At 39.8% G+C, this 16,494-nt stretch overlaps 1 protein-coding gene across 1 annotated transcript in view; it reads right to left on the bottom strand.

The window, feature by feature from the left end:
• LOC126249570 (uncharacterized) overlaps nucleotides 1-16,494 on the bottom strand; it is a 312,366-nt gene that overhangs the window by 137,728 nt on the left and 158,144 nt on the right. Inside the window, exons 3-4 of the mRNA XM_049951235.1 lie at nucleotides 10,371-10,538; nucleotides 496-682 (exon numbers count right to left, since the gene is read on the bottom strand). Coding sequence (XP_049807192.1) covers nucleotides 496-682; nucleotides 10,371-10,538 — 355 coding nt within the window. The remainder of the gene's footprint in view (nucleotides 1-495; nucleotides 683-10,370; nucleotides 10,539-16,494) is intronic.

Genomic DNA, 16,494 nt, shown 5'->3' with positions numbered 1-16,494 from the left:
GGTGTAACAAAAGGATTGTGCAAATATATATTTCATCTTTCTTCTGTCTACAATTCACTCCATTAACAGCTTCATTCCAATTACTTTAAAAACCGGTTACAGTTCTCAAAATGGTGTCAGTTGCTGTCATAATTTTGCAGCAATAAACATTAAAAATTACTCTTGTACATCAGAAAATTTGCCATACTGCCTGCTATAGCTTAGCAAAAACTGCACCTAAATTTATTTATTCATTCTGGATAAATAGTGTGTGACCAGTCTCATTCTGTACGAATATGAGTTTTGTATTTAGTCTGGTTTGTAACACCCTATACACTATGTTTCAAGGGTTAAACAAGATTCCTATCACTTGAAAATGAATTCTAGTGACTAAAAATGATTTAGTATTTTATTCAAATGACAAAGATTGAAAACTGTGCAGAAAAGAAATGTTAACAGTAATATTAAAAAGCAGAGTAAAATTTAAAAATATGTTTGACTTATTTAATTTCGCACTTCTTCAGCTGAAGGGCTTGGAGACAGTCTTGGCGCAGAAGACATCATGGGAGATGGAGCAACAGCTTTCTCTGGGTGAATGAGTGGCATCCCCATTTGCATTGCTTCCGAGACTTCTTCCGGCTTCACTTCTATGTTATCTAGTCTTTTAAGATTTGGTAGAGCTCTCAGGACAGTTAACCGATAGCTGAAATTAAAACCAACTTAAAATTACACAAAACGCCAAATATTTAACATTACTCTAAGCTAATCACAATGAAGACACACTCAAGAAGGTTTGAAATTTGTGAGGAAACTGTGTTGTCGGAAAACTTACAATAGCTGAGAATGTAGAGCTCCAAATACACAGTATACCTGCTTTATTTACATTTCCTACATTTCATTTGGCATTCAGTTTCTTTACCTTTCTTAAGGCTTCTCTCACTATTGAATTATTTACATTTGTAGCATAAAAATACTTTCTTTTTTGTTGGGAAATTCATGGCATCTTGTTGCCAACATCTCTGTAATACATTAAAAACAAACTAATTCATCACAAATTGACATTCTATCTGCCAAACAGTTTTAGTTTAATTAGTTGCATGAGCATTACTTGTTAGTGGATCAGACATGTCTCTTGTTAACTATACCAAATGCCTCGTTCACTTTCAATGGCGAGACTCATTCCCGTCACACACCTAACCCGCAACAGTGTACTTTATTGGTTATCATGTAGTGTGAAACAGTATCAAAAAGCTTCAGAGGTCAAGAATATACAATTCAATTGATTGCTCTTATCTATGGTCTGTGGAACCTTATGATAAAAGAGAGAAATCTGGATTTCACATACTAAATGCTACTAAAATCCATACATATTTGATGAAGTAGCTGATTAGACTCAATATAAATCATCATATTTAAGTACTAAATGTATGCGTAAACTAAAACTGAACTCCATGCAAACAGGCCATGAAAGCCCAATGGTACTGACCGACCGCTGTATCATCCTCAGCCCACAGGCACCACTGGATGCAGATATGGAGGGGCATGTGGTCAGCTCACCGCTCTCCCGGGCATATGTCAGTTTATGAGACTGGAGCCGCTACTAATCAATCAAGTAGTTCCTCATTTTGCCTCACAAGGGTTGAATGTACCCCCCCTTGCCAACAGCACTCGGCAGGCCAGATGGTCATCCATCCAAGAGCTAGCCCAGCCCGACAGTGCTTACCTTTGGTGATATGACGGGAACCAGTAAATGTGTTCAGTATCTGCATAAAACTGACACTACTGATATAACTTCCTATTTTTATGGTTTGATCTACTGGATCTTTTTCGAAATAAATGCCTTCACTCCCCTTGAAATCACTAAGAATGATTTTCAATAAATAGTAACTAGAAACAGTTCCAGTAGTAGTTAGTTTTGGGAGTACATCACTTTACTGTCTACGTTGTTATGTTACGTTATGTTAACTAAGAGTGCTTTTACTTACGTAGTTCCAATTCTGTTGCACATTCTGCATCAAATATTGTTAGTGCAGCTCCCAAAAATTTCCAGCTACACTACAAGCAACAACTACTTGTAATGTTTTACACTGCCTCTTTCTTTAGTCATGTAAAGTAAATACTGTAAAACATACTACTACTACTACTACTACTAATAATAATAATAATAATAATAATAATAATAAATCAACATTGTTGCACCATTATACGAGTAGCCAACATCTAATATATAATACACTTAATAAGGCAGAAGTAAAATATGGTACTAGTGAAATTACAATTTTACATCATAGTCAATAAATTCCTATGTATCATAAAAGGGGTGGACAACTAACCAATCATGCAATGTTTGTTTGAATGCTTGTTCATGATGATCTTATACAGCTTGTGAAAACTTAGTGAATAATTTATGCCCTATGACTTCATAACAGTTACTTGGTTTTGACGATCTGTGATCTGATAGGTAATGTTTCTACTGCTGCTTGTGTTGCAGGCATGTAAATTTTCTCTACATTTTGCTTCTGACAACTACTACTTTAGTACCTAACTCTTAAGTTAACTTAACAGATCAATAACTCTAGACAACTTATCACCAACATATTTTACATGTTGACTCCTAGACAATTAATCATCCACATAAACATCCAAGTCCTTAACATAGCTTCAACCATATGAGGAAAACTTTTCTTTTAATGCCTGTCATTACGTCTGTGAAGAAAAGTTATGTCATCTGCATATAGCACAGCACTAGATCTAACAAATAAGGGCAGGTCATTAATCACCATGAGCATTAGGAAATGGTAACGTGTTCTACACGAAATTTATGAGCCAGCATGGACAACTTGCTTACAGTTCATTAGACAATATTTTAATAGACTGAGGCTGTTACTTCTAATTTCAAAGTCAATTTCTTCTCTAAGTGGTATGTTTTAAACAGAGAAAAGTCTTTGCTTAGATCACAAAAAGCAACATGAGCAACACCTTTGCCCTTGAAATCTTGAGGGGGCATTTGACTATAGAGTATGGCATCAAATGTTGACAGGTACTTCCTAAAACCATATTGTGCCCCAATAATTATTCCCATACTTTAAAAGCACATAGGAAGCTGATGGTAAATTATATACCCCAATACTTTGGAAAAAGCTGGGACTATTGAAATTAGCCTGAAGTTTTAAGGGGAATATTTCTCTCCCTTTTTATATACTAGAACAACCCTAGAGTGTTTAAGCTAATCATGAAAATATCCCTTGGAATTAAAAGTTTCTACAGTAAGTTATGAGGTAACAATACAATCTATTATTTGCTTCAGCATACTGCAAGATATGTCATAAATATCTGCACTGCCTGATGATATCAATTGTTTTCGTCCTCTCATGATGTAACCGCGTGAAAACCCAGAGAAAATAAAAATACTTGTATTTGTTGACAATAGACAATTTTATTAATAACTCTGATGAAGTGACCAGGTTTTAGTAATAGCATTTCCTACTTCTTCAATTGATTCATTAAAGATATCAATGAATTATTTTTGCCAGAGCACATTGTTTAGTCATATCTTTCATCTTTAGCACCACCATTTATTACTCTATATGCAGCTTTGCACTTACTGATGGATTTCTCAATACTACTGAAAATGTAAACTTGTTTGAATTCCACAACTGCTTTTATATACTCACTCCTATTTTTAACATAGGCTAATTTAGCACTGTTATTATTCAAGCTGTTACAAACAGGGCATTTAAGCTAGAATAATATTAATTTAAGATGTTGTAGTAGGCATTAATTCAAATAAGACATTCCATATAATAAGTGTCCATTTTTTCTATGTTGCAGACACACAGCTGCTAGAATGTAACGGAAACAAATACTCACAGTAGGTGTAGCAAAGGCGTATGATTAAGTTCTAAGATGATTTTCATAAATACCACCTTCGATATCAGTGCACTTTCAAAATATGTTGACAACACCATGTGTAGCTCTTTTAAGGGTATCTTTCATGAGGGCAGCACTATTCATAATCCAAACAATCAAATCAAGTGCTGTGTTTATTGTTTCTTCACCTTTCAACCATCAACACAGGAAAAATCTAAATGGGTGAAGTCTTAGGACCATGGTAACAAAGAGATTTGACCATTTTGGTCAATCCACCTGCTGGAGAATGTTGCATTTGGATGAAAAGTCATATGATGACTAAAATGTGCAGAGACCTTGTCATATATGAAGAACACACCCAATCTTTCAGCCAAAGGAATTTCTACCAAAAATGCTCGAAGCTCATTTTCAACAAAGTCTATACAATGAGACCCTGTAAGACAGCATAAGCAACAACTGTTTGCCTGTCACACCACATCACACATTTACAGAGAAGCATTCTCAGAAATGCGACTCCACAAAGGCACACGAGTTTTTGTCGGCTACCAACGTAAGTTATGAGGGTTACTGATACTGTCACAAGTGAAAGCGGTTTCCACCAGTAAATAGTACTAATGAGATTACTCAGTGAATCAGAATTAAGCAATGGCAAAATTACAACCATCTACCTTCAGCTCCCTCTCTAAGGTGTTGAATCCATGGTAAACAATCAGGGTCGAGGGCATGCATATGTAATGTCCATCATATTCTTGCATGTGAAACATCAATATGTATAGAAATTCTGTGTGCGCTTGTCAAAGGACTGGTTGGGTTGGGTTGTTTGGAGGACGAGACCAAACATTGAGATCATCAGTCTCGGGGAAGGAAGTCGGCCGTGCCCTTTCAGAGGAACCATCCCGGCATTTGCCTGGAGCGATTTAGGGAAATCATGGAAAACCTAAATCAGGATGGCCTGACACGGGACTGAACCATCGTCCTCCCGAATGCGAGTCCAGTGTGCTAACCACTGTGCCACCTCCCTCGGTCAAAGGACTGTGTTCCACCAACAGCATGATGTCTTCTACTACATCCACACTGTGCATTTGAATATTCAGATAAAATATAACTTCTGGGAACTGTATCAGTCTCACATAGAGTACTGACAATGTTAGGAAACACTCTGGAATCTGGTACTCTGTCATTAGGAAATCTTGTACCATATTCTCTAGAAGCGGCAGCAGCATTTCCATCACAGAACCTGTGAACAAATACCATATCGACAGACATGGTATCTGTAAATACTTGACAGGCTTAAATGATAGAGTAGATTTTGCCAAAAAATCACAATCACAGTTGAGAAACTCAATTATGTGAAATCAAACAACACTTCATAACTTGAACTTCAAAACAAAACAACAATCCATAAATAAAGTGATAGTAACTCGATTATCGACATGTGTCAGACTCTAGCTCTCAGCTGACACATGACTACAGAGGGGCAAGTGTTTATCCTATTCTGTCTTTTTTCCAATAGCTTATTGACTAAATTTCATGCATTTTTTTACTGTTTAAGAGATTTAAACTCACATTTTTGTAAGTGTAAATTCATTCAGTCAGTAGTGCAGTAGTTGCTCACTAAACAGCCAGTTACATAGCTCATTAACACAACTGCGTCCATTGGTGACACATCAGGAGAGTAGCAAGTTGCATATCTAGAATTCTGTCTGCTTTTATAGTTTGCTTCTTCAGTTTGTCTTGCTAGGATGTGTGCATACAGTGTGCGGATGCAGAAGGAGCTGGCCGCAGTTTGTGAACTGCTGAATGCGCTTTTGGCTATGGTCAGTCACCTTCAGGCTGCTGCCTCAGGGTGTAGCAGTGGCGGAGAATCTGGCATGTCACATGGGACACCTCAATGTCACTTGTTTTGCCCATGGGCTCTGCATCAGCAGCACCACCTAGTGTACGTGATGTTGTGGATCCACCCTCACAGGAGGGTGAGTGGCGGGTTGTAACACATTCGCATGGCTCGAGATGAGAGCCAATGAGGAGACTGGCCGCCTGGCTTCCCTCATTCACCCTGTGAGTGGACAGGTGGCTGCTCCTTCAGCAGAGTCCGAACAGCACACAGGGGTAGGGGTTTACTAGTTATTGGCAGCTCCAATGTTACGCGTGTTATGGAGCCCCTTAGGCAGAAAGCTTTCAGGGCTGGAAAGAAAGAAAATGTGCACTCAGTATGCTGCCAGGGGGCCTCATCCGAGATGTGGAGGTAGCCTTGCCTGTGGTGGCTATTGAGAGTGCAGGGCACAGTCATCTGCACGTTGTGGCTCACGTTGGCATCAACAACACCTATCGCATGGGTTCTGGGGCGATCCTCAGTTCTTATAACCGGCTGGCAGAGGTGATGAAGACTGCTGGACTTGGGTGCAGGGTTCAAGGAGAGCTCACAATTTGCAGCATTGCTACCTGAACAGATTGGGGTCTTTTGGTTTGGAGCTGAGAGGAGGGTCTCAATCAAAGGCTTCATCAACTCTGTGACAGTCTTGGCTGCAGATTTCTAGACCTGTGATATTGTGTGGGGATTTGTAGGACTCCCCTTGATAGGTCAGGGGTGTACTACGCAAAGGAAGCAGCTACTCAGGTAGCAGAGTATTTATGGAGTGCACATGTTTTTTTTTTTTTTTTAAAAAGGTTAGGCAGCAGTTTGAGGTGCTCAGATGAACACTCGCCAGTCAATATGCAGCAAGGGAAGGCAAACGGCATTTAGAATAAAGACACTTTGACAGTCACAGATATGCGAGTGGCTCGAAGACTTCTTAAATAATAGAATCCAGTATGTTGTCCTCCATGGCAAGTGTTCATCATAGACAAGGGTATTGTCAGGAGTGGCCCTGGAAAGTGTTATAGACCGCTGTTGTTTTCTATAAACATAAATGATTTGGCGGACAGAGTGGGCAGCAATCTGCAGTTGTTTGCTGATGGTGCCGTAGTGTACAGTGAGGTATCAAATTTGAGTGACTGTAGGAAGATACAAGATGACATAGACAGTTGGTATGATGAATGGCAGCTAGCTTTAAATGTGGAACAATGTTAGTTAATGAGGATGAGTAGGAAGATCAAACCTATAATGTTCTGATACAGTATTGCAAAGTGATACAAGATGGAACGAGCATGTTAGAACTGTGGCAGGGAAGGTGAATGGTCGACTTCAGTTTATTGGGAGAATTTTAGGAAAGAGAGGGTCACCTGTAAAGGAGACCGGACCGCATATAGGACACTGGTGTGACTGCTTAAACTTTGCCCATAATTCCTCTACATCCATCTTACTGGAACTAAGTGATGCCAGTTCACTGTCTAAGTGAGCTTCTAATAATTGCTTATCTGCTCTGTCTAGCAGAAACACTCTTCTAACCTTCTTAACTGATTTATCAACTTTCATAGTTACAGAATGACATCATGATCGCTAGTCCCTGTTTTTGTACTGACATTGTCAATTAGGTCATTTACTGATAAAATTTGACAGTCACTGCTCTGTACTGCTCTGGTGTTTGGGACCCATACCAGATCGGACTGAAGGAAGAGATCGAAGCAATTCAGAGGTGGATTGCTAGACTTGTTATCGGAAGGTTCAAATAACACTAGAGAGATGTTTCAGGAACACAAATGGGAATCCCTGGAGGGAAGGCAATGTTCTTTTTGGGAAACACTATTGAGAAAATTTAGAGGACTGGCATTTTACACTGACTGCCAAACGATTGTACTGCCACCAACATACATTGCACATAAGGACCATAAAGATAAGATATGAGAAATTAGGGCTCTTATGGAGGCAGACAGACATTTTAGGCAGACAGACATTTTTCTCTTGCTTTGTTTGCAAGCGGAACAGGAAAGGAAATGACTTTTAGTTGTACTAGTTACCCTAAGCCATGCACAATATGGTGGGCTGTGGAAGTATCTATGTATATGTGAAATGAAGACTTATCTTTATTCCCAGCTGTATTTCTGTAACCAGTAACAATGAGAAACATGTTACAGTGAATGTTTTATATGAATGAGTCTACACTGCCACTTGCTAAAATATTTTCTATTCTTGATTAATCATTTTGTATATTATACAACATTACATGGTTTTTCAAATTACTAACATGTTATAACAAGTTTGTCTGTTTGGAACCTTAGCTTTGAAGGCTTTGTCAGTTACTTCACATTTTCTTATGAGAATACTATTATTAAACAGTGTTAAACTGCCTCAAAAATCCTTCTGAATATTACCTTGGGTGACAAATAATTTAAAGTATAATGTGTATCACCTCAACACCGGCAAAATCTGTCTCTCTTAGCATTACAAAGTCTGAGCATTTTATCATCTGTTACAGGTCTGGTGAGCACAATGTTCCAGACAAGTCTACTTACATTACACTTATCAAGAGGGAACATGCTTGTACAATTTATTATAAAGAGCTATGATCAGGAAATGGAAACACTATCACATCTCATGATTCTACCATAGTTTCAAAACTGACAAAAAATAATCTAAACACAAATGATCTCTCGTGGCCCTATTATTGATACAATATAAATTTTAGTTATAGTAAGTTTTCAGGTGAGTGAAAGACCACTTATCTGTTTTTACATTAATATATGCATCCAAAGCGCCTCCTATTACAGTATCCATCTAATCTCACTCAATACAGTTATCATCATCTCCAACTTATCTAATGAAACGTGGATGATTCCCTTTGATGATCTATACAAGGATACAACCACTAACATAAAACTGTGAACAATAGCGCCAGTAGCTGTAACAGTCTGTTCACCACACAGGTACTCTGGACCAAATATAATGACTGAGTAACTAAATGATTGGCTTAAATGAATTGCCATATCATCCCTTATTGCAATTTTCTTCAATAACTATTTGTTATACTATAGTTATCAAATATAAGAAGTGTAAGTTCATTCGCAGTAGCCCACTGTTCACTCAAGCAAAAAGTATCACACTGATTCTCTAGTGCAAAACTATTTACAATAAACTACAGTATTTATTATTTATTTCTTAATGTTTAAGGCAGAAACAAATGTAATTCTTGAAAATTTCCCAGCTTACAGAGTATCCCATGAAGTTGGGACTGCAAATGGATTAAGTCAACTTCTTGTCATGATATTTCGGCTGGCAATTGTTCAGCCATCTTCAGACAAGTGTTTTGCTCCGAAGCTTGTTAGTTCACATCGCTAACTTTATACCAAAAATTGGTGTGGAGATGCATGCACAAAAGGAGCCACTACATGTTGTGTCTGATGGAGACAGCCTTGCAAAGGAGCTGGAACACCTACAATCGGTGTTCAAAGGTAATGGATACTCTCCACATCAGAGCAGCATGGCTTTAAGGAAGAAGAATGTGATCACCCACAATATTAAAGAGGAGAAGGAGCAGTTCAAGTCCAGAGTGTTTTTCTCATGCATTGGAATTATTTTGTCGAAATTTAGCAGAATCTTAAGAAAAGATTATGTCAAAGTAATCTTCCACTCGCCTAGAAAGATTTGTGCTCTTCTCAGTTCAGCAAAGAATAATATGTGAGGGCTGGAACCTACAAAATACCTTGCCAGTATGGCAAAATCTACGTTGGTCAGACAATGCGGACAGTGTGTGAAAGATGCGTTGAACACGATTGCCACTCTCCTTTTGCAGCACAGTAAGCCACCCCTAGCCAAGCATTGTATCTTTATAGGACATTCCATGGATTATTCAGTCATGGAAAGCTTAGACTCAACATAATCCTTCTGGGATTCAATTATTAAGGAATTTGTGGAAACACTTTCGCAGGACAGTGGCTTTCAACTGGATAAGGCATAGCACCCGGTGATTTCTTAAGCAACCAGTGGAAATACATTTGGTGGTATTAATTGTGATGGTGACTTTCAAATGGATACGATGTGGGACCCAGTGATTTCTTTAATTCCTTCAGAAAGAAAACATTTTATGGCTAGAGACACATCTGTTGACAATTAATTTTATTAATTCTGACATCCAAAATTTAACTCCATGAGTATGCATTCTGACAGGGAGTGCGCATGTAGTATCACCATTAGTCGTGTGCCTGCATGTTATATATGGAGTAATATTGGAAGAGGGCATGAAACTTGACGGAGTTCGCTCATGTATCAGCTGCTTCGCTTTTGTGTCTCCGTGTCAGTTTTTGGTATAAAACTAGCAACATGTATGAGCAAATTACACTGCATAAGACTCATCTGAAGATGGAAGATGGCTGAATGAGTGTCAGCCAAAATATCATGGCAAGAAGTTGATGTAGTCTGGCGGCAATCCTGGTCTTCATGGAATAAGGCAGAAATGTTTAAGAATGAAATTCTTATTCCTTACAGACTAATAACAATTTCAGTTTCCAAATGACCAATTAAAACTTCAATGTATAAATACTGTACAAGGATTATACAGGCAAAAATCATGTAAGTATTAAACAAATAGAGTTCTGCAGTATGGAACTAAAGTTCTGTCAGATATAATTAATTTATTCATACTTACTCTTTAGACTGTGTACAAGGATTGTCATCAACCCACAGTGTTCTTAAACATGGTAAGTCTTGAAGATAGCATAGTTGGTTGATATCCGAGATCAGATTTTTTCTTATAAATAACTCTGCCAAATTTTTGCAGTACTGCATATCTATCAGGGTGGATATCTGATTGAAACTGTAAAAATAAAAAGATATAAATAGCTTTTACTATATAAATGTAGAATACTGCAAACAAGAATTATACTGTTCACAGTTACTGTACAATAAAAATGAAAATACTTGTTGGCTTTTGCCAAAGACAATTTATTTATTTATTTATTTATTATTTTTTACAAAAATTTTAAGTATCATCTCACATCACAATAATATGGCATGGATAAAAAAGGACAAAAATAAATTTTTTGTACAAATAATTAACTAAAAGTATGTAGTACAAAAGTGTAATCTGATATGCAAAAACAACCTGTCTCTTCTCTCTGGGGACGGGGGGAGCGCAAACCACGGTATCTGCCCTGCGGGGCAGTTTCAGAGGGGTGGGGGGCACCAAATTTATATTCTTGAAGAAAAAAACCTTGTTACACAAAGTGTCTAGCATACAGCACGCATGTTGGTCTATCAATTATTCATATTATTTTGAAACACATCCCTGTTGGTTTCTGAACACGTTTGAACTCATTCTACGTTGATTTCTGAATGAACCATAAGTTGATTTTTGAATGCGTGCATAGTGTAGGCCTACTGTATGTGATGTCTCTGCAGGGAAATCCACGTCGTATCTAGAAATAAAAAAACTTTCCCGTAAACAGAAGCGAACGGAGCTATACGAGATGGGCCAAATAAACCCGAACGGATGAAAGATAATCGCTGTTTGTTTATGTGGTTGACTGGGTGTGAAAATGAACAGCATTGTTATAATTACTAGCAAAATCCATAGATTCAGACTACCAGAGCGGAAATACATGACTAACAGGAATAACAGGTAAGAAAGATTACATATTAATCATCAGGGGATATCTGAGATGAAATTTTGGCAGAAAACTTTATCCAGATCGCTACACTACTAAGGGCCAGTTGTACAGTACCCAGTTAGCAGCCGCATAAGTTCTGCTCTCGGAATCTTCACACTCCGTCTTCAGGCCACGAGTGGCCTACCGGAACCATCCGACCGCCGTGTCATCCTCAGAGGAGGATGTGGATAGGAGGGGCATGGGGTCAGCACACCGCTCTCTCGGTCATTATGATGGTATTCTTGACTGAAGCCGCTACTATTCGGTCGAGTAGCTCCTCAAATGGCATCATGAGGCTGAGTGCACCCCGAAAAATGGCAACAGCACATGGCGGCTGGATGGTCACCCATCCAAGTGCCGGCCACGCCCAACAGCGCTTAACTTCGCTGATCTCACGGAAACCGGTGTATCCACTGCGGCAAGGCAGTTGCCTCTGCTCTCGGAATAGCGCTGAAAACGCGTTGTACAAGCACGTAATAACGCCTAACCGGAGAATAAATGCGGGACAACTAAACTGGTGATTCTGGCAGGATTAGTTAAGTTAATCGGAGAATAAGTTTTGACAATGGCAGGAATAGTTGCAGAATTAATGATGACAAGATTGACTGTTAGAACGCGGAAGGAGAAGAAACGGGATATCACACAAATTATACGGAAGAATATGACGATTCCAAAGTTATATATAAGTTGCGTACTACTATTATTATTATTATTATTATTCGATCTCATGCGTGAGAGACTGGAGCATATGAATGAAATGTGAAACTATTTCCTAATATAAAACTTTTTGCTTCTAGTAGCCCTAATAGGCATTTTATATAGGTACTTCGTGGATTATATTCTGTCATGTTATCTATGTAAATGAGGTATATAAAAATGTACCATTTGTGCCAAAACAGTAGCGCTTATTTGGCGTGTGTTAAAACTGCTGCAATATTAAAAGCCCTATTTCATTTTATCTAGCATACAATGACAAAATAGACGTAGTCAAATCGAGAAACCACACCAGTCTTTGTTGTTATTCGTATTAACAGTTTTTTCAGTATTAGACAACGGCATTTTGATTTTTCATGTACCAAACGTTTGACGGACTTTGATGAAGTAATAGATTCTTTCCCAGAAAGGAAAGCACGCCGGGTAAAGCTGAAGCAAGATCAGAGAGAAAAAAATGCACGATTAGAGAGAAAAAAATGCTGAGAACTAAGAATCGAAGAAATGTGTACTGTCTTGTTTGTCTCTTGTCTTATGGCTTCCTATGTTTATGTCACACAAAAGAGAAAGTTATTAGAAAATAGGCAATAAAGAGTGCAAATTTTCTGAAGATTTCTTATTCTCCCTGTTACAAATAATCCCACCCAGTATTAATGGTGAGTTTTTTTTTTAAGGTGAGGGGGGGAGTAGGATGTCAAACCGACCGACACGGGCCAAGGCAGGGCATTTTAATTTGCACAGTCCTGAAAATAGGTTTGATGGCTTCCATTACAAAATATACACGTTTGAACTCTACAGAGCGAAATACTGTGATGTGTGATAGAAGAATGCTGTGCGAAGAGGTGTGGCACTGCACTCTGGCACATGTAAGACGAAATAACATGTCTTACATTTCCTCGGACATATATATTTTATATAACTCTTCAGAAAGATGTGCGCTAAAAATGAACATATTTTAGAAAAATCAATATTTTTTTAATTTCTGACGTCCTATCTCAAACGCTCGGAGGGGGGGGGGGGTAGGGTGGGCATAGGGCGCAACTGTCAAGTTTTTGCCACGGTCCGGAAATATTGTAGATCCGTCGCTGCCGAGGGATCAACCACGGCGAGAGCAATCCCATCCGCATTCAACCCCCACTAACCCTAAAGACTGTTATAGAGCAAAGAAAGATGGGAAATTTGGAACACTAACGGTGAGAATGCTAAAAACATAACTGACATCGCCTGAACCATAAGTAGTACAATGAAGATGAGAGAAAAAAGCAAAGCACAAGATGGGCGTCACCGGGTCTCTGCATGCGATGGGAGCCATTCCACCCACAGCTATTGCACCCCTAATCCATAATAATCAAGATCTTAGAGTGTACCCACTATTGAACAGAGTGCTATCCCTAAAATAGAACACGCAGTGCATCAGAAAACGAAGCAACTATAAGACTAATTGAGGGACTACAGAGGCAGCTGGCAAAGGTGGCAGGGTCGACGGTCCCCGAGCCCTAGCATGCAGCGGAAGACACCCCAACCACCCTGCCCCAAAAGATAGTTTCAAAACCTTATATCTGAGAATAAAAACCACTTTCATGGACAAAACAGGGAACCAGTTCAACTGTCCATGAATTGTCCAACAATATTACAGGCAAAGAATTCAGAAAGACCATGCACAAGGATGTGAGCTGCCGTCTGTAAGGCTGCATAACCAAAACGTCAGGATGCCTCATTACATAAAATAAAACTATGGGTTATTCTTGCACGACTGATGCTAAGGTGATACAGGACAGTGGATTCCTTCCAGGAGAAATGGAAGGAGGAGAGCCACAGAGCAGTAGTCTCCTTGGTGGTGTAGTGTTTACTTGAGGGGCAATAGCCCACCAATTATGTTTTTCCTTCGTAAATCTACACCTGAGATTCAAAAAGCAAATGTTATGTGAGAAATTCATTCTCTAGCCACATGGTTGGCCATTTCATTCCCTGGGATACTCACATGACCTGGAACCCAGTGAAAGACAGCTGACTACTAAGATCACAGAGATGGTCATGAACAGCAGAATCACAGGGTGACAACAGCAACAGTGACCAATGGCCTGGAGACTGCTCACTGAGTCACTGAAAATTAAAATGACTTCAAGGAAGGCTTGTTTAACAAAATGTAGGACTCTGTTAATGGCTATCAGCTCCACTGTAAAATCATTACACGTTCTTGGCAATGAATGTGTTTCCTGACTGGCTGGAGACATAAAAGCATATCCTGTCCTATTCAAGTTTTAGAACTGGCAGTTTAGGTGATGGAAATAACCTAGTACTCTTGGAGAACTGAAAGGAGCAGATGCTGAAGGTCGTGGGGCAGCTGATAGTTTAGAAGCACAAAATTGAATGGTGGTCTTTTTCGTGGCCTGGGTATCAACAATAAGGGGAGTGGGGGTGTATCAAAACATAGGGTGTACATTCGAAGGAGCTTAGGCCGAGATCCTAGCAGAGGGCTGCAAGGCACATTCCAACTGGTAATCTCATCCAAGGGCAGGTGTCAGAGGGTTCAATGCCCTTTGTATGCAAAAAGAAAGCGATAATTTGGATGATGAGGAAATTGTTAGATGGTAAGAGAGCAACAGTAAGTACCATTGGAGCTGAAGAGAGAAGATTCCCACTTCAGCAAGGACACTGTCTATGAGACTAGTCTGGAAAGGCACCTGTGGCTGGTCAAACACCATGATGATCGACTGGGTCTAACAGTTTCGAAGTTGAAGGTACCACTGAGCCATAAACCTGGCAACCACAGCCCAGTCGGGCCGTGACCAGATCCTGGTAAATATGGAGTAGGGTAGCACAATCCGCACCCCAAGAGGTGTAGGCAAGGAGGCAGAGAATGCTAAGCTTCCGCATGCAACTAGCCTTCAATTGACAAATATGAGGGCAACCAAGTCTGCTTTTAATCGAAGAGAAAGCTCACAAACGGGATTGAGTAACAGTGTCAAGGTACTGGGTATCTAAATAGTTTTCTGGTTCAGGACGGACCATGGTATGAAGATATGAATGTATGATACGCATTTTTGCATGAGAGAATTGGAAACCATGAAAAGGGTCAAAGCTGAGGTCTTTCAGATGGTGCCTTGGAGCTGGTGTTCAGCGAAGTCCATGGAATAGGAGCTCTACCAAATGCAAAATCATCAACATACAGTAAGAGGGTGACTGGTTGCTCGACAGATGTCACTAGCCCACTGATGGTGATGAAGATTGTGACACTCAGCACAGAGGTCTGTGGGACACCATTCTTTCGGGCCCGTGGAGAGCTGAGTGAAGTACCAATCTGGAATGTTTGGAGAAAGCCTGGGATTACTGCTTCCAACCTAACCAGCTGGTCAGTTGTGGATTGTCCCTCCTGGAAAGCACACTGATACGGGCATAAAACGCACCGAGACTTGAGAATCCAGCACAATCTGCAGGTAGCCATCCTTTCAAGCAGTTTGCAGGGCACATTGGCGAGAGTTGGTATCTGTTGAGAAACATTGGGTATTTCCATGCTCCTGGATTGGGACAGTGATACTACCTTGTCATTGTGAAAGGAAAACACCTTCCAACCAAATACAGTTAAAGACCCTGAGTAGAGGGAGGCTTTGAGTAACGTTGAGGTGTTTTATCCTCTGATTATGAATTAAATCAGGGCCTGTGGCTGTACTGTGAGACAAGGAAAGAACCTGAAGCAGTTCCCAGTCAATGAAAGGTTCATTATGTAATTCGGCTGGGGTGGGGGGTGGTGAAACGTAGGCGAATGTCTTCAACTTGTTTCTGTGTTAGAAAGGTAGCCACATACAAAAGGATGCACACATTGTTGCAAACTGGGTCACAAGATGTTCAGTAAGAACCAATGCATTGGTACAAAGACCCAGAAGACTACAGAGCTAGGCCCACATGTGCGAGGGAGAGACATACTTTCCCAAAGAGGAGATTTAGCGCTCCCAGCTTTCCTTTTTGCTGCAATTAATTAGATAGCGAGCCTTAGTGCAAAGCTGCTTAAAAGTGACGAGGGCAGCCTGTGAAGCATGCCACTTAAGACGTTGCACAGCCCTACAACGAACCTGAATTGGTGCTGCAATGTCTTTGGTCCACGATGGGACTTGCTGGTGGCAGAGTGTGCCTGCATAAAGAGGAATAGCAGTTCCAGCAGCACAGATGATAGCATCGGAGATGTCTCAAACAATCTTGTTGATGCAATCTGGCAAAGAAGGAGTGAAGGTAACAGCAGAGGCATACAACCGCCAGCTGGCTCTATGAAGAACCTAACAAGGTGGCAAGAAAGTGACAAGAATACTGGGAAGTGGTAACGGTCACACAATTATAGTGGAGTGACCAGTGTAGTGAATCCGTGAGACTAGGGGAAGAGAGTGTAAGCTCAATAACCAAAAAAGTGCTATGAGTCGT

Source organism: Schistocerca nitens, chromosome 3 (assembly GCF_023898315.1).
Source record: "Schistocerca nitens isolate TAMUIC-IGC-003100 chromosome 3, iqSchNite1.1, whole genome shotgun sequence".
In the NCBI taxonomy this organism is placed as follows: domain Eukaryota; kingdom Metazoa; phylum Arthropoda; class Insecta; order Orthoptera; family Acrididae; genus Schistocerca; species Schistocerca nitens.
The sequence above is the reverse complement of the archived record's forward strand: the minus strand, read 5'-3'. Positions and strand labels throughout refer to the sequence as shown.